Raw genomic sequence first — 23,974 nt, forward strand, 5'->3', positions numbered from 1 at the left:
TTTCAGGGGTAAGACAAGGCTGCAACCTGTCTCCACTGTTGTTCATATTATTTATGGATCATATGTTGAAAACAATAAACTGGCTGGGTGAGATTAAGATATGTGAACACAAAATAAGCAGTATCGCATATGCAGATGACTTAGTTGTGATGGCAGATTCGATTGGAAGTTTGCAAAGTAATATTTCAGAGCTAGATCAGAAATGTAAGGACTATGGTATGAAGATTAACATCTCCAAAACGAAAGTAATGGCAGTGGGAAAGAGATATAAACGGATTGAGTGCCAAATAGGAGGAACAAAGTTAGAACAGGTGGACGGTTTCAAGTACTTAGGATACATATTCTCACAGGATGGCAACATAGTGAAAGAACTGGAAGCGAGGTGTAGCAAAGCTAATGCAGTGAGCGCTCAGCTACGATCTACTCTCTTCTGCAAGAAGGAAGTCAGTACCAAGACTAAGTTATCTCTGCACCGTTCAATCTTTCGACCAACGTTGTTGTAAGGGAGCGAAAGCTGGGTGGATTCTGGTTACCTTATCAATAAGGTTGAGGTTACGGATATGAAAGTAGCTAGGATGATTGCAGGTACTAGTAGATGGGAACAATGGCAGGAGGGTGTCCACAATGAGGAAATCAAAGAAAAACTGGGAATGAACTCTATAGATGTAGCAGTCAGGGCGAACAGGCTTATATGGTGGGGTCATGTTACACGCATGGGAGAAGCAAGGTTACCCAAGAGACTCATGGGTTCAGCAGTAGAGGGTAGGAGGAGTAGGGGCAGACCAAGGAGAAGGTACCTGGATTCGGTTAAGAATGATTTTGAAGTAATAGGCTTAACATCGGAAGAGGCATCAATGTTAGCACTGAATAGGGGATCATGGAGGAATTTTATAGGGGGACTATGCTCCAGACTGAACGCTGAAAGGCATAATCAGTCTTAAATGATGATGATGATAAATTTTTTAAATGGGGGTTGCAGTAAAACTAAAATCTTGGTTTTATATCAGGAAACCTTAAAAATTAATTCAACTGCATTCAGTGTACTAGTAAAATAATCATACAAAAGTTCACGAAATTACCACCTACTATGCTTAACATGCCCATATACTGCTAATGCGGAATGGTAGTTGGAGCTAGGCGCATAGTATATTCTATTTCGGAAATCGCTAGTTATTTCAACGTTCCGAGATCCACAGTGTGAAATGTGTGCCGAGCATACCAAATTTCAGGCATCACCTCTCCCAACCCAAAACACAGCGGCTGATGGGCACCACTTAACGGCCGGGTGGAGCGGCGTCTCCGTGGAGTTGTCAGTGCTAACAGAGAATCAGCACAGCGTGAACTTAATGCAGAAATCGGTGTGGGACGTACGACAATTGTATCCGTTAGGACAGTGTAGCGAAATTTGCCATTAATGGGCTATGGCAGCAAACGTCCGACACGAGTGTCTTTTCTGACAGCATGACATCGCCTGCAGCACCTCTCCTGGGATCGTGAATATATCGGTTGGACCCTGGACGACTGGAAAACTGTGGCCTCGTCAGATGAGTTCCGATTTCAGTTGGTAAGAGCTGATGATAGGGTGTGAATGTTGCCCAGACCCCACGAAGCCAGGGATCCCAGTTTTTAACAAGGCACTGTGGAAGCTGGCGGTAGCTTCATAATAGTGTGGGCTGTGTTTACATGGAGTGGACAGGGTCCTCTGGTCCGACTGAAGTGATCATTCACTGGACTTCACGTTCCCAAGGAGTGGTGGAATTTGTATGGATGACAATGTGCCGTGACACCGGGTCACAATTGTTCTTGACTTTTCAAGTAACAGTTTGGACAATTCGAGCGATTAATTTAGCCACCCAGATCGCCCGACATGATTCCCACCGACCATTATGGGATATAATGCAATTTCGTGCACACTTTAGCAATTATGGACGGCTTTGAAGGTACCATAGCTGAGTATTTCTGCAGTAGTCTTTGAACGACTTGTTGAGTCTATGCCACATTGAGTTGCTGCACAAAGCCGTGCAACGTGAGGTCTGACACGTTATTAAGAGGTGACTTTTGTCACCTCAGTATGTATCAAGCAACGTTATACAGGCTCTATCATAATCGGTAGTGAGAACTGACTGTCCTGGGATTTTAGCATGGGTCTGCAAAGTGAGCCGTTTGCGAGATAATAATTACAGACGTATGGTTACTGGCTGACACTGACTCAAGGAAACATTGTCCTACCTGGTACACATGAAACTGACATTTACGAACTTCGATCAAGTCGTAGTCTAATTTGGTTCATATTTAATTCATAGCTTACTTAAATGTCACGTTAGATGTTACAATTTACTTTGCACTCTCATCTCTAAAAGGTGCTCTATGTGTCGTCCTCGCATTCGAATGCAATTCGCCCTCGTCTCTGCAAGCTCAGATCATCTACAAATCCTTGACAAGACTGTTTAGTTCGCTGCTCCAGTTCACAACCTCATCAATCGTGGTGCTGTAGACTTCATTTTAGAGTCAGAAACTTCCAGAGGATTCACATGTTGCGACATGGTTAGCGGATTAAAGCAGTGATCCACGAAGCGTAGAATGAATTTCCTTTATTTCCGCCGATGATTACAAAACATTTGGTCCTTAGACTACCGTTTTCAGTCATCGATAATCAGATCTGCAGCGAAACATGGGAAATGGAATGCAACCAGTGAACAGATTACGTCTTAGAACAATTAAATATGCCCCGAAAAATTATTACATTTACACATAAATGGAGAAGTTCACACGAGAAATTTGACTGCGACGGTGTATACAGTATCGCGTGTAATAATTGTGATAAGTATTATATAGGCCAAACCAGCCGCTCTTTTAATGCTACGGTTTAAAGAGCAATTACAACCAAGTAACAAAATTGCCTTTGGGTTACACTTAGCAGAGACTGGCCATATTATAGGAGTACTTTAAAAAAAGTACACGTCTTCTTCACAGAGCAAAATAAGGCTATGCTGTCGATTTATTGGAAGAGCTTAAAATTTATAAAGCCAAAAGGCAGTAGCCAACAGAATGACTTTGCTTCATTTAACAATGTTTCACATTAATGATTGAGCGCCCTCTTATGAACACCGAAGAGCCAAAGAAACTGGTACGCATGCCTAATCTCGCTTAGGGCTCCCGCGAGCACGCAGAAGTACCCCAACACCAAGTGGCAAGTACTTGACTAAACTCTGAAGTAGTGCTGGAGAGAATTGACACCATGACTTCTGCAGGGATGTTCATAAATCCGTAAGAGTTCGAGGGGGTATAGATCTCTTCTAAACAGCACGTTGCAAGGCATCCCAGACATGCTCAATAATGTTCATGTCCGGGGAGTTTGGTGGCCAGCGGAAGTATTTAAACTCAGAAGAGTGTTCCTGGAGCCACTCTGTAGCAACTCTACAAGTGTTGGTCGTCGCAATGTCCTGCTGGTATTGCCCAAGTCCTTCGGAATGCATAGTGGACATGAATGCATGCAGGTGATCAGACAGGATGCTTACGTACGTACCACCTGTTAGAGCCTTCACTGCACACGCCCCACACCATTACAGAGCCTCCAGCAGCTTGAACAGTCCCCTACTAGCACGCATGGTCCATGGATTCATGAGGTTGTCTCCATAGACGTCCATCCGCTAGATACTATTTGAGACGACACTAGTCCGGCCAGGCGACATGTTTCTAGTCATCAACAGTCCGACGTCGGTGTTGACGGGCACAGGCGAGACGTAAAGTTTTGTGTCGTGGAAAGCGGTACACGAGTGGGCCTTCGGTTCCGAAAGCTCATAGTGATGATGTTTCGTTGAATGGTTTGCGCGCTGATACTTGATGGCCCAGCATTGAAATCTGCAACAGTTTGTGGAATGATTGCACTTCTATCACGTTGAACGATTCTCTTCAGTCGTCATTGGTCCTGTTCTTGCAGGACCTTTTTCCGGCCGTAGCGATGGCGGACGTTTGATATTTTACCGGATTCCTGATTTCACGCTACACTCGTGAGATGGTCGTACGGGAAAATCCCACTTCATCGCTATCTCGGAGAGGCAGTGTCCAATCGCTCGTGCGCCGACTATAACACGATGTTCAAACTCACTTAAATCCTGATAACCTGCCATTGTAGCAGCAGTAACCTATATAACAACTGCGCCAAACACTTGTCTTAAACAGGGGTTGGCGACCGCAGCGCCGTATTCTGCCTGTTTAAATATCTCTGAATTTGAACACGCATGCTATACCAGCTTCTTTGCGCTTCAGTGTATATCTTGCCTGTCGTTACAAGGTATAGAGTGCATCACATATTTCTTCCATTTTCGTACGTTTTTCGTTTTACTCTCGCGTTTTATTCTGCCTTCTCCGTTCATGTAAAAAACATTCCAATAACGAGATAATCGTATTAAGTGACTGTTCAAAATGGCTCTGAGCACTATGGGACTTAACTTCTAAGGTCATCAGTCCCCTATAACTTAGAACTACTTAAACCTAACTAACCTAATGACATCACACACATCCATGCCCGAGGCAGGATTCGAACCTGCGACCGTAGCGGCCGCGCGGTTCCAGACTGTAGCGCCTTTAACCGCTTCGCCACCACAGCCGGCATTAAGTGACTGTTACAATTTTTATTATACTTTTCTTGGAACGGGGTGTCGCATGGTATGTTGTACGTGAGCCATGTCGCCTATTTTGCTTTCTGGCGGCTATGCCAACAGATGTCACTGATTACTTACTTTAGTCTTTTATTTTCGTTCTTGTTTTACTTCTTTGCTTAGTTATTCTATCAACTTTATGTTATTTAATTAGCACCATAATCTTGTTCTTGTGTATGTTCTTATTTTTATCTAACATGACCACAAGAGCGTGGCAAAATAATACGTTATCACTTAACCATTTCCTTTTAACAATTTTAAAATTCCTGTAACTTTATACATGTTTTCAGTTATTATACTTTATCATTGTAATAATTTATACGTCTGGCAAGCCCACTATAGATTTCTAATACTCCACTCCTTAATTATTGCAAACTGTACAATTTTTATAACTGACGAATTTGTGTAGATTTACAGTGGCGACATCTAACAAGCTTATGGCAAAAACATGTCGTGGCTACTGTACTGGAATTTGTTATGACCGGTAGCGACAGAGAGTAAAACTCTGCCGGGACTGTGGCCTAATCAATTTACATCAAATTTTAAATATATGCGACGATGCTATGCTGATTTCGTGACGATGCTACTATGGCTCTATTATTTTAGGGCAAGTTATAAAACATGCCTCCTCATATTTTAAGGGACACAGCACCTCCAGCTTCTCGCAGCACAATAAATAACTTTCCAGCCACTTTACCATCCAGATTAACAGTCATCTTAAAAGTAGTATACGAATGCGTGAAGTCAATGATGTTAGTTGATCTTGTTAGAATGCCGTTGGTAACTCTAATTTCCAGGGTTCCTTTCATATACATTTTCTCTTCATATCCCGACTTGTCGGAATTGAAAACAAATTCCTTACTGAACGACAGGATAAGTGTTCCTCTCATATACATTTTCTCTTCATATCACGACTTGTCGGAATTGAAAACAAATTCCTTACTGAACGACGGGATAAGTGTATTTTTCTCATCTACAAATTTTAGGGGCGATTCCGTAGTTTGCTTAGCATTGTCAAGTTAACACTTCGTTTGAAATATCTTTATCTTACATCTTCCAGTTCTGTAGAACTGTTTGACGTTATGCAACCAACCCCTGCCTCCCTTGAAATCACTGCAAACTATGTCGCGCTCAGTTTGATATACATAACGTAGCAGGTCTCTATCATGCACATCGTGTAAATTGTATCGAGCTCCCTTGAAACGCACATACATCAGTTTTTGTAACAAGTGCGCCTTGTCCTACCCTGAACATCCGTAGCTTTCCTCAGGTAGTACTCGGTCATGTTGCTGCGGACTTCTTCTAAATCTCCATCAGTAAACACTTCCGGGCTAAGTTGCCGTGGTTGATCTGTAGAACTTCTTCTCCCTGACGTTTCGTTCTCGACTACGGAGTACATCTTCCGAGGTGAGCCAACGACTGGCTGCTAACAGTTTTTTTTTCCTTTATTGTAATTTTAATCACCTATACAGGCGGGCTGGCAGCAGCACATTACGCTGCTCTTCAGCCTTAAGTGGAACAATAACATGACAGAGAGGTGATACAGACAATACAAAAAACGGCGGGCAAAAAATGGAGATACAAAAAAAAAACAATAAACATGAAGCCGTTCACGTTGGACGATAAAAACACTAACACTTGTGGACACGGCGCACAAAACACGGAGAACGGCGATGGCACATGTGAACAGTGGAGTCGTAACTGCACGAAACACAAAACGAAGCACACACACGAGATACTGATGTCGATGATCTCCGGGCTGCTAGGAGCTGGGGCCGCCGCTTATATGGATATCGTAGGGGGCATCACCGCACGTCACGTGGCGTCGATGTGCAGCTATCTCTGGCTATCGTCTGTTCTCTCGATGGCAGGCAATCGATTGTCACGTGATTGATGCAACGTCGACCGCCGTATCTTATCCAATTTTAATCCTTCTTCTTTACGATTAAAATTGTATTGATGTTTGTGGATTTCAATTGCCTCTCTATACATACGTTTATAATAATGCGACGTCCTCGCTAGCACGCTTCTTTCACCAAATTTTATTTCGTGATCTCCATCCTTAAAAACATGTTCCGCTACTGCCGATTTGTCGATATGTCCCAATCGACAGTTTCTTTTGTGCTCCGTCAACCATGTTGTGATGCTTCTTTTTGTAGTTCCTATGTAAACCCTGCCACAACTACACGGAATTTTATATACCCCTGGGGTGGCTAGGGGGTGACGAGCATCTTTTGTTGATCTTAGGCATTCACTAATTTTCTTAGTAGGTCTAAAAATGGTCTCTACCTGAAACTTGGCTACTACTTTCCCAATGCGATCCGTGATATTACGGATGAACGGAAGAAATACATTTCCAGCTGATGGTTGTTGCTGTCTCCTATTTTTAGGCATTTTTCTATTTGGGTGAAGTGCTCGGTTAATGTCGTTTTTCGTATAACCATTTTTTTCGCAAAGGCCATTCGTAAAAGATTTAGTTCTTCTTGTAAGTAGCCTGGTTCACAAATATTATTGGCCCTATCCACTAGTGTTTTTATGACCCCCCTCTTTTGCCTAGGGTGGTGGTTTGAGTTCTTATGGAGGTAGCGATGAGTATGTGTACCTTTCCTGCAGACCTTATGGCCTAAGGTCCCATCCGCCCTTTTGATAACTGATACATCCAAGAAGTTAAGTTGTCCATTCTTCTCCTTCTCCATAGTAAATTTAATCTTTGGGTTGATGCTATTTAAGTGTACCAGGAAATCATTCAAGTCTTCTTCCTCATGATTCCATATTACAAAGGTATCATCCACATACCGACACCACTTCGAGGGGCTTTTTTGGCCGACTGCAGTGCTTGATGTTCAAAATATTACATGAATAAATTCGCAATTGCGGGACTTAGGGGGCTTCCCATGGCTACCCCATCGATCTGTTCATAAAATTCACCATTGTACTGAAAATAGGTCGAGGATAGACAGTGTTGGAACAAGGCTACTATATCAGTAGGGAACATATCGGCTATATTGGAGAGAGCTTCATCAACTGGAACCATCGTGAACAAAGACACTATATCAAAACTGACAAGGATGTCATTAGGACCGACAGTAATTTCCCTCAATTTGTCAATGAAATGTAGAGAGTTTTTAATATGACTCTCAGTTTTGTCTATGTAAGGTTGTAACAAAAAGGCAAGGTGTCTGGCCATAAGGTCTACAGGAAAGGAACACATACTCATCGCTACATCCATAAGAACTCAAACCACCACCCTAGGCAAAAGAGGGGGGTCATAAAAACACTAGTGGATAGGGCCAATAATATTTGTGAACCAGGCTACTTACAAGAAGAACTAAATCATTTACGAATGGCCTTTGCGAAAAAAATGGTTATACGAAAAACGATATTAACCGAGCACTTCACCCAAATAGAAAAATGCCTAAAAATAGGAGACAGCAACAACCATCAGCTGGAAATGTATTTCTTCCGTTCATCCGTAATATCACGGATCGAATTGAGAAAGTAGTAGCCAAGTTTCAGGTAGAGACCATTTTTAGACCTACTAAGAAAATTAGTGAATGCCTAAGATCAACAAAAGATGCTCGTCACCCCCTAGCCACCCCAGGGGTATATAAAATTCCGTGTAGTTGTGGCAGGGTTTACATAGGAACTACAAAAAGAAGCATCACAACATGGTTGACGGAGCACAAAAGAAACTGTCGATTGGGACATATCGACAAATCGGTAGTAGTGGAACATGTTTTTAAGGATGGAGATCACGAAATAAAATTTGGTGAAAGAAGCGTGCTAGCGAGGACGTCGCATTATTATACACGTATGTATAGAGAGGCAATTGAAATCCACAAACATCAATACAATTTTAATCGTAAAGAAGAAGGATTAAAATTGGATAAGATATGGCGGTCGACGTTGCATCAATCACGTGAAAATCGATTGCCTGCAATCGAGAGAACAGACGACAGCCAGAGATAGCTGCACGTCGACGCCACGTGACGTGCGGTGACGCCCCCTACGATATCCATATAAGCGGCGGCCCCAGCTCCTAGCAGCCAGTCGTTGGCTCACCTCGGAAGATGTTCTCCGTAGTTGAGAACGAAACGTCAGGGAGAAGAAGTTCTACAGATCGACCACGGCAACTTAGCCCGGAAGTGTTTACTGATGAAGACGCCGGCCGTGAAAGCCTACATGGAATGATTCTTCTAAATCTGTTCAAAACTGTTTTTTTCTATGCTGCGGACGAACTTCTATGTACATGTGGAAGCATGCAGCAGAATGCGAAACAGTCATTCGTGGAGCTTATCACGAAAATGTCCAGAACCCTCTCCTTGGACATCGATTGTCCTTTACTACGTTTCACGGGAGACGGGATTTGTGGCTTGCTATCCGACAAGGATGATGAACTACATCGCTCGAACCTGTTTCATTATCATTTTCACGTATTGTCATCATTGTACTCCTCGTGTACATTGTCCGCACAGTCGAGCCTATACGAGACCACGCATTCCAGTGACTCATCTCTCAGAAACGCTAATGTTTCATCTGTCATTTCCTTATCACTCTGCAAAATTCCTTCGGTTGTTTTATGACGAAATGTCAACTATGGCAACTGTCGTTGCAGTTATAATGCAATGTTTGTTTTGCATATTGTTACCGTTACTCTGCCTTGTATCAGCACTACTCGCACTGTAGCACTGTTGGGAGTTACTCGTCGAATAAGCAGTTCAACTACGCTCCGTAGCCTCATGCTGTGCTCACCATTGGGTACCTCCAGTCCCGCCCCCTGTTGCCATTAGCAACCAATATTTTGGTTGCATGTGCGACGTCGATAGCCGTAAACATCATTGGCCTTTTGCGACTTCGCACTCAAAGGGTTCCCTGTCAGAACCTTGTCCATGAGGTACTCTCTACAACCCAGAGAAGTCTGTAATAGGAATTATGAAACAGCGTATAGCTGACTTTTCTAGAACAGTATCTAGGAAACTTTAATGAGCGAAAAACCTTTCCAACGAATAGAAAATTACAAAGCTCAAAATAATGTTTTGCACCACACCCATCACCAGTTATACTTCTTTCTTTTTAACATCGAAAGCCTGTTCTTCAATACCCTTTTTACTGCGCGAAATGACTGCGTAATGAAGGTGAAAAATCAGCTTGCACTCTTACTCCAGTTCAGTTGAGTGCATTGTCCCCAGTCGTGAACAGCGCAATGTGATTTGTGTATACTTTTCAGTAAATCAGCATCCATCGAAAGGTTTCGAGTTCAGACCGCGATCACTGTCACCTCTGGAAAGAAGACGCGCAATCAGCCGAATTGGTGTACATTGCAATGACGGTGTACGAACGTTCAGCCACTATCGTGAAACACAAGACACAAACGATCTCTTCGTGGATCCCAATGGGCAGCAACCCCAGATGATGACCATAACTACAAATTATGGCTCTTAGGTGCCCCGAGTAGAATGAAGGCTGCAAGCTGCCTTTTTGGAGGCAACTGGGAGTGATGTGTCGACCAGAATGGTAGCCAACCTTCTCCACACGATCACTCTGAACCTCTAGCCGACTATCATGAACAACAGTACTGTTCATGCCCCCTCTTCCCCAGCACCGCTGACAAGGGAACCTGGAACTGAGCCTGCATCAGTGGCTTTGGGTTTCCTTCACCAGTCAATGTAGGACTTGTCTGGCGCCTGATAATCGTCTTAGAAGCGTGTGAAGGACTCATGGTGCAGACTCATGTGTTCTGCAATGACGGTGGTCATGTTTTGGGCGGACACCTCACATCATTGTCGAGGATAATTTGAGTGTTTTGAGCTTTCGACACCGGATACTCCAACCCCGTGAACACTTCCTTTCAGGCAGCGTGAGTCAACCAAATGGAATGGCCTGTGCCGGCCGCGGTGGTCTAGCGGTTCTCGGAGCTCAGTCTGAAACCGCGCGACTGCTACTGTCGCAGGTTCGAATCCTGCCTCGGGCATGGATGTGTGTGATGTCCTTAGATTGGTTAGGTTTAAGTAGTTCTAAGTTCTAGGGGACTGATGACCACAGATGTTAAGTCCTATAGTGCTCAGAGCCATTTGAACCATTTTTTTTGAATGGCCTGCTTTACCTGTTGACATGAATCCGATGAACATTGCATATTACCAGTTTCTGCTTCTCTTAAACCTAAAACTAGAGACTTCCGCTGTTGCAAAAATTTTTAAGCAGTTTATGTTGTTGGACCCCAATTCTTGAGACGTTGAGGAGACGCATGGTGCTCTGTCTGAATCGAAAGTATACAGACCACTAGACAAGGGGTCCGCCAGTATGAAAGGAGGTGAGAGGAACTATTGTTGGAACAGTAGCAGTAGCAGTAGAATGGGTTGGCCAGGACAGGCCAGAGACTTCGAACGTGGGCTGCTCATTGGACGTCATCTTCATAACAAGTCAATCATGGATATGTCAACTCTTCTAATGCTCTCCATCTCGTCGCTTAGTGATGTAACTGTGAGGTGAAAACACGAAAGAGCTACCACAACAAACAAATGTCAGGCAGACCTCAAGAACAGACGGGCAGTAATCGTCGAGTATTGTGAAGGGTGGCTATAATACGTCGCATGACATAAGCGTTCCATAGTGCTAAAAGGGGGCCAGCTAGTACAAAGTGCGTACAGAATAGGGTAGAATGGTCGACCAGCTCTTCAGATCACACATTTCTTTAGTCGGTGCTAAGCGACGCCTAAGGTGACATAAAAAGCGACTACACTGAGCAGTGGATGACTGTTGGGAACTACTGACCTGGCCCCTTATTGCACTTAAGAAGGGCTGAATTCGGATGGAAGTGAACCCACTGTACAGCGTTGTGCACTGCGTACGGCGGAGAAACAGTTCGGAAACGATGACTGTATCCGCATGATGCAGCATCCTGTCATAAAGCATCATCTGTGTACCAATGGTTTGTGGAGATTAACATTCCCGAAATAGACTGAACTCCCCAGAGAAACCTAAACCAGATCGACCACCTTTGGGATGAGCTACAACGTGGAGTTAGCACTGGCGTCCAACATCAATAGCTTCTCTGGTTTCGGCTCTTCAGGATCAATAGGCTGCCATTCTCAAGAGACTTTGAGGTAAGTAATTGAAAGTGCCTCCAGCAGAGATCATGACAAGGCGAAAGATGGACACGTCCCTTATTAATGTCCACTATTAGATGTCCGGTTAGGTTTGATCTGAGAGTGTATTTGATCGACGCCCAACTTGGGGAGCAGAAATAGTATGTTATGAAATGTGAATGCTTTTCCGGCTACATAAAAAACTTAACTCCTTCTGAACAGGCCATGAAGACCCAACGGTACCGACCGGCTGCCATGTCATCCTCAGCCCACAGGCGTCACTGGATGCGGATATGGAGGGGCATGTGGTCAGCGCATCGCTCTCCAGTCCGTATGCCAGTTTACGACACTGGAGCCGCTACTTCTCAATCAAGTAGTTCCTCAGTTTGCATCACAAGGGCTGAGTGCACCCTGCTTGTAACAGCGGGAATCGGTGTTAACACTGCGGCAAGGCAGTTGGCAGCTTCGGCAACACAGCTGTTACGAACTATCTTTCACCACCGGGACGTTTAATAATTTGCCACTGTAGTACTAGTACACTGATTGACGTCAGCAGTTACAAACGTAGCTTGCAGCTATCCCTCACCGGGTGTTGCATTCCTTTCTTTCAGAGATTGGCGCCAGCAGTTCCCCCTGCTCTGAGCTCTATGCTGGCCCTCATGCCTTCTCAGAGCCTGAGACGCAAGCTCTCCGAGACTACGTCCTGAAGAACTCCAAACGCATCAAGCTCTACCTAACGTTCCATAGCTTCGGACCCGTAAGTAACTAACATAGTTTTATTCATCATTAGTCTATGAAGCTCTTTTATTGGTCGTGTTAGGACATAAAAAATTACTGGATGTAAGATGTGTCTCCTATGCGAAACACTGTTCCTTCATACTGACCGAAATGTGTTTCAGCACTTTTGTATCATCCTCAGTGTTTATTTTTTGTTTTTTTTTTTCATTTAAATGTCTAAAATTTCAGAATATTTCAAATGATAGTTAATCTACGAGAATGAAACGCAATACAGATTTGTTTGTTGTTATCATTCCCCTAATTTTACATGATAGTGTTACGCAGGGTCCTCTGTACCTTCTATTATATTGGTGGCTTGTCATGTTAATGTGAATTTCACTGGTGACTTAACTCATCACTTTATATCCAAACGTAACTGAATTGTGTTAAGATATTTCGTAAGGGTATTTGCGATTGCTTACATTTAGTTCTCGCAAATCTTTTTTCATCCACATTCTGTTGAAATGTTGTGGAGCATACAAAAGCACTGAAGATATTTTCCATATTTTCGTTTGGAAATAACACTAATCAACCTTCACCAAAGTACAGTATAAAAGTTGTTGTTGTGTGTCTAGTCTCAGTTGGCGTTCACAGTTCGTCAAGAAAGCCTGGCGCCAAAATTTGAATTTTGTTTGCCTTGCCCCCCTCCCCCCTTTCTTTCTTAGCGTGTTTGTATGTGTGTGTGTGTATGTATGTGTGTGTGTGTGTGTGTGTGTGTGTGTGTGTGTGTGTGTGTGTGTGTGAATATGTTGGTTTTTGTTTTTGTGTTTAGCTGTTTGTGTCGTCTTTACCTTTAATGTGTTAAATTATGTGCGTTTGCATGTTGTAATGTACTCATTTATAATGTGTTTTGCTTCTGCTAATGCCTTCTGTATGTGGATATTTTCTTGTATTGTAAGTTTATGTTATAGGCTGCGGCCGGATTTTAGTATTTTTAAATGTTTCCATTTTACCTGGGAGACAGATTTAGGCTATCAGGTGGACAGCAAATGTGCTATGGGAACTGTTACTTTTTACAACTCTGTAATGTCCTGAAAATCTTGTTCTACAATCCCTGCATGTTTGTCCTATACATATAGACTCATAAGTTCATATAGTATCCTTGCTCTGTTGAATTTATATGTGTGCTTTTTTTGTGTTTTGGACATTTTCTGTGTTGTTTTGTATGTCATGTGCCGTATTTAGGGTCTCTGTTTTCTCCTTGATGTTGCCTTTTCTGTGAACCATTTTATTATTGTAGGTGAGTAAGGGTGTGATTTAATTCTCCGTTACGTCGTGGATGTTGTTATTGTCTGTAAGTTGTGTTCGCTGTGTTGTTGTGCAAGGTCTTGTGTGTCTGTGGCCTGTTCATTAATTTTCCATTTATATATTCGTTGGTTTAGTTTGTCAATCATATGGGTATCATAACCACTTTTTGTTGGTATTTGTTTCACTGTATTTACGTCTTGAGTGTAGTTCAGTTTGGTTATGGGTGTTCTGTTCAATCTGTGGGTGAGAATTTGAAACCTGCTTCTCACTTGTTTGATTGTGAATGGTGGAGCTCATGGTTGTCGTATACCTAAATATTGGGAAATCGTGAATGTTGTTTATTCTTTGTATGGTGAGAGCTAGAAAATATAGTGTGTTTTTTGTTTTTGTTTCTAATATACATTGAATTTCTCGGTGTAAATTGTTTACATTTTGTGTTTTTACAGTCCTGAGAATGGCTGCTATTTCATCAGTGTGCGCGTATAGTTGGTTGCCTAGTTATTTTTCTGATGTAGATTGTTTAATTTACTAAAATGCAAGAATATTTTGTTTGTGCAGGTTCGACAGGGGATTTAGGAGGAGTGTTTTGGATTTTCGACGTCATTCTTTTTATCTAGACTTTTTTGACTGTATTTTTAATATTTTTCAATGTTTGTTGAATTGCTCTGTGGTACCTTGCTGCTGGGTCAGTGAACAGTTTGGTAACGTTGTCCTTCAGAAAATCTAGTGTTTTATCTATGTATTTCCTTTAATTCATGATCAGCATTATATTGCTTTTGTCTGACATTGTTGGAATGGACTTTGTTAGAATGGCATTATATAGTTTTAGTTTTTGTTTTTGCATCTTGAATGTGATATCTTCAGATGCTCTGTGTTGTAGATGATGTGGATTTGTGTATTCTGATAATCCGTATTTCTCTGCAGCTACTAATTCTCTTGTTAAGAAACAGACCAAATTTTGTAAATCTCACAGCAAAAAGTTTGACAACAGTAATTGTAAACCGGTAATCATGAGCACCACCACTCACAATCAATAAAACCTCCCCAAGGCACATAAATGAGTAAGATTCAAATTCATACTTCACATATTAAACACAACATCGATAATCAGACTGAACTAACCACAAGAGCTGAGCACAATGAAACAAATAACAACAGAAAGTGGTTCTGATACCCACTTGATTAACGAACTAAACCAAGAAATATGTAAAAGGAAAAGGAATGAACAGGCTATATGCACACAGGACCTTGCACAACAATACAGAAGAATATAACTCCAAAGACAACGACAACATGCACAACATAACAGAGCAACAAGACGCACATGAAGTGGCACATACTCACCTACAATACCAAAATTGTTCACAGCATAGCCAACATAAAACAAAAAAACAATAGGGAAATATGATACAGGACAGACAACATGACATGGAAAAAGCTCAGAATACCGAAAACACTCACATAAATTCAACAAATACATGCAACACTTGCCAGTCAGTATACAGTATAAACGTGCAGGAACTTTAAAACAAGGCATTCAGGACACTAAAGAGCCCTAAAAAGTAACAGCTTCCGTAGAAAATTAGCTCGACGCGTAATAGCTCACAACCGTCACTCAACGAAACTGGGAACATTTAAAAATACTAAAATTCATCCTCGGTCCATACCATAAACTTACAATACAGGATAACTTCTACCTATAGAAGGCATTAGCAAAAGAAACAGATTATGAACGTCTACACTACAATATGTAAAGGCACACTGCTTAACATATTAAAGGAACTCTACAGAAAAGACCACACAAACACACACAGCCACAGACGTACACAAACACACACACACACACACACACACACACACACACAGTGAAAGAAAAAAAGAGAGAGAATAGGAGGAACAGTGACCTAGACACACAACAACAACATTGGTACTGTATTTTGGCGAAGTTTGATGGGTGTTATTTACAAACGAAGATCTGCAAAACATGTGTTACCTTTACGTGTGCTTTACAACAACATGAAAGAATGCAGATGAAAGATATGCGAGAGCTAAATGTAAGTAATCGCAAATACAGTCGCGAAATAAATTAGCACGTCTAACTTACCTCTAGATATAAAGTGATGAGTTAACTTGCCGTCGAAATTCACATATCATAATTTACTTGCAGGTCACAAGCTACCAGCACCCGATAATGTACTGAGGGCCTTCACAACGCTATCATGTAAAATTAAGGGAATGCCAACAACAAACAAAAATTGTTTTAGGTTTCATTTTCGTACATTAATTATCACTTGAAACACGTTACAATTTTACAGGTTTAAATAAAAAGAAACACCAAAGATTATACGAAGTTGATGAGACCCTACATATCTCAGCAACTTCGTGTAAACCTTGGTGTTTCTTTTTATTTAAATCTGCAAAATTTTAACATGTTTCAAGTGATAAAAAAATTAGTGTTTTGCGTAAAAGATGCATGTAATACCGGCCGGCCGGTGTGGCCGAGCGGTTCTAGGCGCTTCAGTCTGGAACCGTGTGACCGCTACGGTCGCAGATTCGAATCCTGCCTCGGGCATGGATGTGTGTGATGTCTTTAGGTTAGTTAGGTATAAGTAGTTCTAAGTTCTAGGGGACCGATGACCTCAGATGTTAAGTCCCAGAGTGCTCAGAGCCATTTGAACCATTTTGTAACTTCCCAACCCTTAACTGTGTGCTGCCCCCATGCCCCTCCTATTCACATCCTCCAGACACTCCAGACAGTCAGGCTTATGATTTTTCGTATACACGAAAAATTTGTCACATATACTATTGGGTCATTTGAGGATAGGTTTTCGAGCCTTGAAGTTATTTGCCTTCTCTTCTTCTTTGAAGAGATGTTACGGCGTCCAGTTTGCTCTATTTAAACTTCATACATCTCCGAGGTATTACAGATACCGGTAACACAGACAGATAACCGGCCGGAGTGGTCGAGCGGTTCTAGGCGCTACAGTCGCAGGTTCGAATCCTGCCTCGGGCATGGATGTGTGTGGTGTCCTTAGGTTAGTTAGGTTTAAGTAGTTCTAAGTTGTAGGGGACTGATGACCTCAAAAGTTAAGTCCCATAGTGCTCAGAGCCATTTGAACCATTTGAACAGACAGATAGATCAGGTGAAATAAGGAACTAGTAAACGAAGTTGACTTCTTACTACAAGAATTTCACATTATGAGTGAGCCAGACGTCCTCTGTCTATTATAGAGAGGAAAATACAGACGGTACAAGTTCGATGAAACATCCTATAGGAGCTTTTACAAACATAAGAAAATTAATGTTCTTCTTTTCTCGCTAGTTCCACAATCTTGATTGCTGCGGGCATACCACGTTTTAATCTTTGCCTTAAATTACTTCGGCGAATGAATGGATAAAAATAGACAGAAAAAAACATATACCCATATTGGTAAACCAGCACAAGTTTCAATAGGACTGCCCCTCCCCCCCTTGCCCCTACTCTATACTGGCGGTGTCCACAATTACTGGACGACAGTACACAGTAGCAGTACCATTTCTGGATGTAGCATAACGTACTAAAATTTATTTTCTGTTAAGCTGATGTTGTATATTTGGCCTGGCCGTGATTTAAAATACATTTATTGATGGCCAATCTTATTTTAATGTATAACCTAGACGTGACATCTCTCTCTTATTTTACAGTTTTATTTACGTATTCTCAACATTTAATTTTCCAAGTCCATGCCGTGACGTAGGGTATGTTGAAAATGAGAGTAAACAGTTTGTTTCCACAGTTTTTAGACAACGACGAATTTCATGTCGCCAAAATTCCCAAGAGATGCTCTATAGTATAGTGTGTATAGGCGAGAGCGTGACTGAGAGTTTCCGATGATGCAACGGAAACGCCCGAAATCTCCACCTTTGATACTGGAACCACTCGTGCGTCACGTGCTTCAGTCTTCAAGGCCAGCCCGAACATTCGGCAGCACATCGAGATCTCATCAAATTTCGGTTAAGTAAGTCCATAAACGTTTTCATCTGATGTGTGCCTTGTAGCAAAGCCCAGTGTCCCTCGCCGCTAAAAACGAATCGAAAGAATTTGACTAATTGTAAGCAACCGCGCCTCCACTCACTATAACGCACGTAAATGTAACCTTTTTACAGTTCCTCTTGGTGTCTGTTTTGTCAGTACGTATGTGGTTTCACATAACATATACAAAATAAGCAATGCAGTTCAACATAATTTGATTTACCCCAAGCATACATAAACCTATAGCTACTTTTTGTTGACACGTCGGGTACACATGTGGTACAATTTATAGATATTCATACTTAGATCCATTATAATATTTGTAACTCGTGCAGAAAATAACATTTATATATCACAGTACGTCCTTTAAGATTTAATTTTCGCCCTTAGGACGCATATAACATCTTATGACACTTTAGATACACAATGTTTGACATTTTCTCTGGCCACTCAAAGGCAGCTTGTCTCTTACAGATTTGTCATGAGGAGGTAACTCTTTTAATATTTGAGTTCATGAAAAAGTATCAACTTACATAAAATAACAATTAAAACTGTTTTTTTTCAAATTCAGGATTGAAAGGACTATATACATTATACAGTTTGATGATATGCATAAACCAATGTCCTCGCATTTCGTCTGACTCATACGTCTGTGAATCCAAATTGCTAACGAAACAGAAGAAATCTTCATTACGCGTTAACCAACACAATAAAACATAGCTACTCTTAGCACCGCCTCTCTCAAGTCTACTAGGAATGAGTCTACTGATATAGAAGGAATGGTGACACGGAATGAAAATCAGCATTTTTCCTAACTGTTGCTGAAATCTATCGTCTACCCATCACACAATGAGTGTTCTTTGTATCTTTGTGAAACGACTTAGTGTTTGCTGAGCTAATTGCCGAATTCTGACAGTACAGTTTCTTATAAGATACCAGTATTACTTGCCTGAAAGTCACTGTACTGAGAGTAATTCAGTGTACCTGACATATATCCACATCTTCAGGATCCCACTCTTGTGTACATAATATGCTGAAATACGTCACTACGTAGTTTGTGCCGAGAAAACATTGGAGAAGAACGTTCCGATAAGTCGTGATCCCGTGTAAATGCATCACGACTGCTCATATTTGGCGCTCACATCAGTAGCTTGCACTTTTTAATATGCAGTCTGACTAGTGTGGTCCCTTTTTGCGTTAATAGTACCAGACCTAAGCTCCATTTAATAACATTCCACGTACTGTAATCTCTTCATATAAACACGTGCATTCGCACTGTCATTCGTACACATATTTCTATACGTATAATTACTCAACTGCGATATTGCGGGTGTGGCCCATTTTCTTTGGTACCAGCTACCTAAATTCTCCTTCTTGCCTTTACCAGGGCGTGTCCTTGCCTCGTTACCTGAAAAAGAAACTTAACAATAAGTTATAAACTAAGAATGTAGTCGCTCCATGGCTAACTAACGTATCATTTTTCTCTGCACACATATGTTTTCTTTTTACGTTAAGCACCTGTATGTGTAAATTAATCAACTCATCTTTAATTATAAAAACCAATCCCTTTTTTATAAGGGCAGAAATATTCTGAGCATGTCCGCCGTTTCGACTTACCTTTCTTACTCCTTCCATATTTATACTACGATTACACCTGCAGCAATTAAGTGTTGTTGTAGACGGGCTCAACCTCACTATCTCTCATAGTTTGTTCAGAATGTGACCATAGCTCTGCAATTACCCTTTCTTTCATCGGATACAGATACTTTCGTTATAGTGTTTTATTCGTTGTACAACTACAGTTTAAATTTGTATATACTGTAAATACTATTTTAGTGTGTAGATAGGTTTCTGTAGTTATTCTTTCTTCCTCCGTAAATTTTGTCTTATTTTAAACCTCCTTACTATATTAGTTTTATTCTTATAGTGTAGACTCATTGATTGTAATAGCAATTAACTTATATAAAACCTCCAGCACATAGCTTATTAGTGGCTAGATGTCCAGTTTGCTTTGCATCCGGTATGCTAAACAGTGTGCTGGACTGAACGGTTTCTGTGCGTGCGCTGAGGTTGCTGACCTATGTGTTAGTTCCTACTACGCCTGCGTGTCCTCTCCCTCTTGTAATGCTACTTAACGTGTTTACATGTCAAATGCGTTATCGCACTGTATTTGGGGATTTCGGAAATGTACGTATGAATCGGCGCCATTGCGATCGTGTTTGATTTTCAGGCTTCATATAGCGTTTCGACATTAAACAGAATTTTAAATTATTGTCACTTACGTTGCTTCCATTTAAAAACATATAACTAAATAAAATGAACATTTTCTCTTAAAACTAAGCAAACAGTTATTACATCCATATTTTACTGAAGTATTTCATTTGTTCATCTACAGTACTTCAAGTGAGGTTTGGGCTTTGTCCAATCCTTTTAGTGTACAAATTCTCTTAGATCCTTGAGTAGATTAAGTCCTTTGTCCTTTCCACTATTAGGGTAGGCTAATTTGTACGCACCCAGATTTGGGATTTTAGTAATTACAAATGGCCCAGTGTACAAAAGCTGCCATTTACTATTGAACTTCCTGTATTTCGTATATTTAGGGTGCGTTCATAGTAATACATGTTGTCCTACTTGAAATTGTACAGTGCGTCCTAATCTTTTGTCATATGACTTTTTCCTGTATTCAGCCTTTTCCTCCAAATTAATCAAAGCCTGGTGTACTGTTTCTTCAAGTGACATCTCTCCCCTGGGTACCTATTCGTCGACTTCTCCCCTTTTAAACATCAGTCAGTAGATATAAAACCAGTTGAAGTGTGTGGTAAGTTCTCAGTGATTTGTTGAAATGGGGAGACAAAGTCAACCCATTTTGTGTGCTTCTGGGGTGTATGGCTACGTATAGTCCTGATAAATTATTTGAATACCTTTTCTGTTGGGCTTGCCTGGGTTGGCAATCTGGTTACTAATATTTGTTTTATCTTATTTGTGTTAGTAAATCCCTACCGTCTATTGCCTATCAAGTACCATGCATTGTCTGTTAACAATATCTGTGGCTTCCCTACTCTCAGGAATAATCTTCTGGAATCATCTTAATAATAGAACCTGCAGTCACAAACCACACTGCATACATCTTAACACATTTTGTGAAAACATCATACAAGGCAATAAAATATTTGACACCTACCTTCCCTTGTGGATAGGGTCAGGCAGTATGCAAGGACACCACTTCCGATTTACCTGGAGAACTCTTCTCCACAAGTTAGGAAAATAGCAGTATATATTTATCTTTCTGGTGAATTAGGTAGCCTCATAGAGACCCCATAAGTTGTGAGTGTACAAAATGAAATCATCAACGTAACTTTTCAATAAACAGTCACACCACTCTTCTTGATCTGATGTATGCCGATGAAACAGGACTCCGTTGTACAGAGTGTAGAATTTCTTCAAATTCTCTTCGTTATTTTCAGGCACTTTAAAAATTATCTTTCTCCATTTCAGGTCTCCCTCTAGCAACTGCTCCAAACTCTTACACATCTGTACATAATATTCTTGTTGCGTCTTATCCTGCATAAGCAGAACCCGGGTTTCAAAAATCTGTTCTGTGAATTCTAGGAATTCATCGGGACCTTGAAGTAACTTTGAGAAGGCGTCTGCGGTTATGTTTAGTGTACCTTCATGTATACGATTTCAAAACTGAAAACCTGCGCCACCTGGTTAGACTCTGATGTAATAATTTGCACGTTAACGGAAGTGCTCGATGGTCACTGTTGACTTTGGTGTGCTTGCCCCACAAGTAGTACTCAGATTTCTTAAATGCCAGAATAACCCCAAGAGCTTCGAGCTCTGTCATTGAATTTGACCGCTCAGATTCAGAAAGTGTTCGACTAACAAAACTGATTGTCTTAGGTGTCAGTTCTCCATCACCTTCAGCAATCTAAGATAAACATACTCCTGGTCCCCGTGAAGATGCATCGGTATTCAAGCAAAAATCCTGTGGCATATCAGTTGGTGAAGTATGTCTGTACGTAGTAAGGCTTGACATTGATTGGACCATATCCACAGACTGTTTTTCCTCAAAATATTCAGCAGTGCATCGCTATTCAAAAACTGATGTGGAATGAATTTTCTAAAAAATTTAACAAAACCCAAATATGTCTGTATTTTATTCTGTGGTGGTGGCAAATATTTGATCACATCAAGTTTTTCCCGGATCAGGTAGTACACCCTTTGGCGATATAATAAGACCGAGGAATTTTTTTTCCAAACTCCGACTTCGTTAAATTAGCTGTGACCCCATATTCTGCAGATCGCTATGATACCTGTTCCAAAAGCCTCACACGTTCTTCCCATGTGGGTGTAGCTACTAACAGGTCATCAACATAGAAAGTGATGCTACTGAGACTTTATGATCCCAAAACATTGTCCAGTGTGAAAATGAAAACACCCGCGCTCATGTTCAAGTTGAACAGCAAAATAAAAAATTCTTAGCTCCCGCCCCCAACACAAAGACTGTGTACTTCCTGCTATCTTCATGTAATGATATTCGCGAATACGACGCTTTTAAATCAGTTATAGTGATGTATTTAACATTGCGAAATTTCGGTAACTGTTCTCCAAGGTTTTTAGGGTGTGTCCTCACAGGTACAATGATTTTGTTTATACTTTGGGTGTCAAGCACAAGCCTGACACTTCCATTAGGTTTAGCAATAGCTAAAATAAGGCTACAATATGGGGAATAGGAGGTTTCTATGATATTCCAATTTTTCATACTTTCAATTTCTTTCTTCATAGCTTCTCTTTTTGCCCAAGGAGTTGGATATGAAGAAAAGCAGAATGTCTCATGTGGGTAAACGTCCATTTTATGCTCGTAACTCTATATTACCCTGGGGCACCTTCTAAGTACTAGTGCATATCAAAGCATTACTTCTTGTAACTCTTCTTTCTGATTATCTGACAAACAAGCACATTCCCTCGCCTTGGTTTGGACAGTCTCTGGATTAATATCTTCTTCAGACAGCTGCTCACAGTTTCGTGCGTCAAGAAACGGTACGTTTGGGCATGACAATTGTACTCTGATATCAGTATTCAGTTTGAGTGTATTTTCAATTGTCATGGTTTTAAGTAAACTTACTGATAACCTCTGTTCATTGATTGTAAAGATACATTTTCCTCGCCCTATATCAGTCTGTACTTGTCAGAAATTAGTCATACCAATAGGGCAGTTTTCCACTACCGGAAAAATGCACTTTAGGTAAAAATTGCTGATGGTAATGGGTATTTATGCCTAAAGTTTAATTACTTTTGACTTGCTCCCCACTGCGATCAGAATAAAACAATTCTGCACAGGAAAAGTTGTCGTATAACATCGTCTTCCCAGCTCATTAAACAGACCTTTTGATATCACATTTGTCGATGCACCCACGTCAGCTACCACAGGTAGGTATATCCGGACATTAATTACAGCTTGCACTGCCCCCTCATTGTCCTTGTTTAATTTGTTTACTTCTTCCCGACACAGTTGTCCTTTCGTATCTACCCCTTAATCATATCTGGAAATTAATTTAAAATAAATTGCACTCCTCCACCCTTTTTATTGGTCTGCGAATGGGGGCTTATCGCGAACTGTTCGAGTTTTCCTGGTTGAATGGAGGTTACGCTCTTCATTGTGAGTAACTTCAACTATGTTGTCGGTTTGACCTCGCCAGTTCGTATCCTGTATTGCCCTGGAATTAAATTATAATTAACCTTGACCCCCACTGGATACATAATTGTTATTCCGTTGATTGTAACTACCGGGTGGAGGACTGACGGATGGTATATTTGCGGTCGGTTTCTGTCAATTGCTGTGTTAGTCATTACCACTTGGTGGGGGTGTGTTGTGAACTTGTTGGCCATAGCCACTCTGTTCGGCGTAAGCCGGTCTACTGTATTTCTGTCTATGATTTTCTTTGAAACCTCGTTCCGCTTTTGGTTTTCCACGCTACCATAATTATGTCGTGTATTATTGTTGTTGCACGGGGCATAAGGGTGTCAAGTGTGTTCGTTATTGACACCGTTTCCATTCTGCTGTTGACTATTTTGCGGAGGATCACACTTTGTATTAATGTTCTGTGGTTGCGACGCCCCTCTTCATATGTCAGGACAGTCGAGTCGAATACGGATAAGAAATACTCTAATAATTTTCGGGTGTCGTG

General features: G+C 41.2%; 1 protein-coding gene across 1 annotated transcript in view; it reads left to right on the forward strand.

The window, feature by feature from the left end:
• Positions 1-23,974, forward strand: part of LOC126188703 (carboxypeptidase B-like) — a 185,566-nt gene that overhangs the window by 141,425 nt on the left and 20,167 nt on the right. The window contains exon 6 of the mRNA XM_049930310.1: positions 12,358-12,503. Within this exon, the coding sequence (XP_049786267.1) occupies positions 12,358-12,503 (146 nt within the window). The remainder of the gene's footprint in view (positions 1-12,357; positions 12,504-23,974) is intronic.

Source organism: Schistocerca cancellata, chromosome 5 (assembly GCF_023864275.1).
Source record: "Schistocerca cancellata isolate TAMUIC-IGC-003103 chromosome 5, iqSchCanc2.1, whole genome shotgun sequence".
Taxonomy (NCBI): domain Eukaryota; kingdom Metazoa; phylum Arthropoda; class Insecta; order Orthoptera; family Acrididae; genus Schistocerca; species Schistocerca cancellata.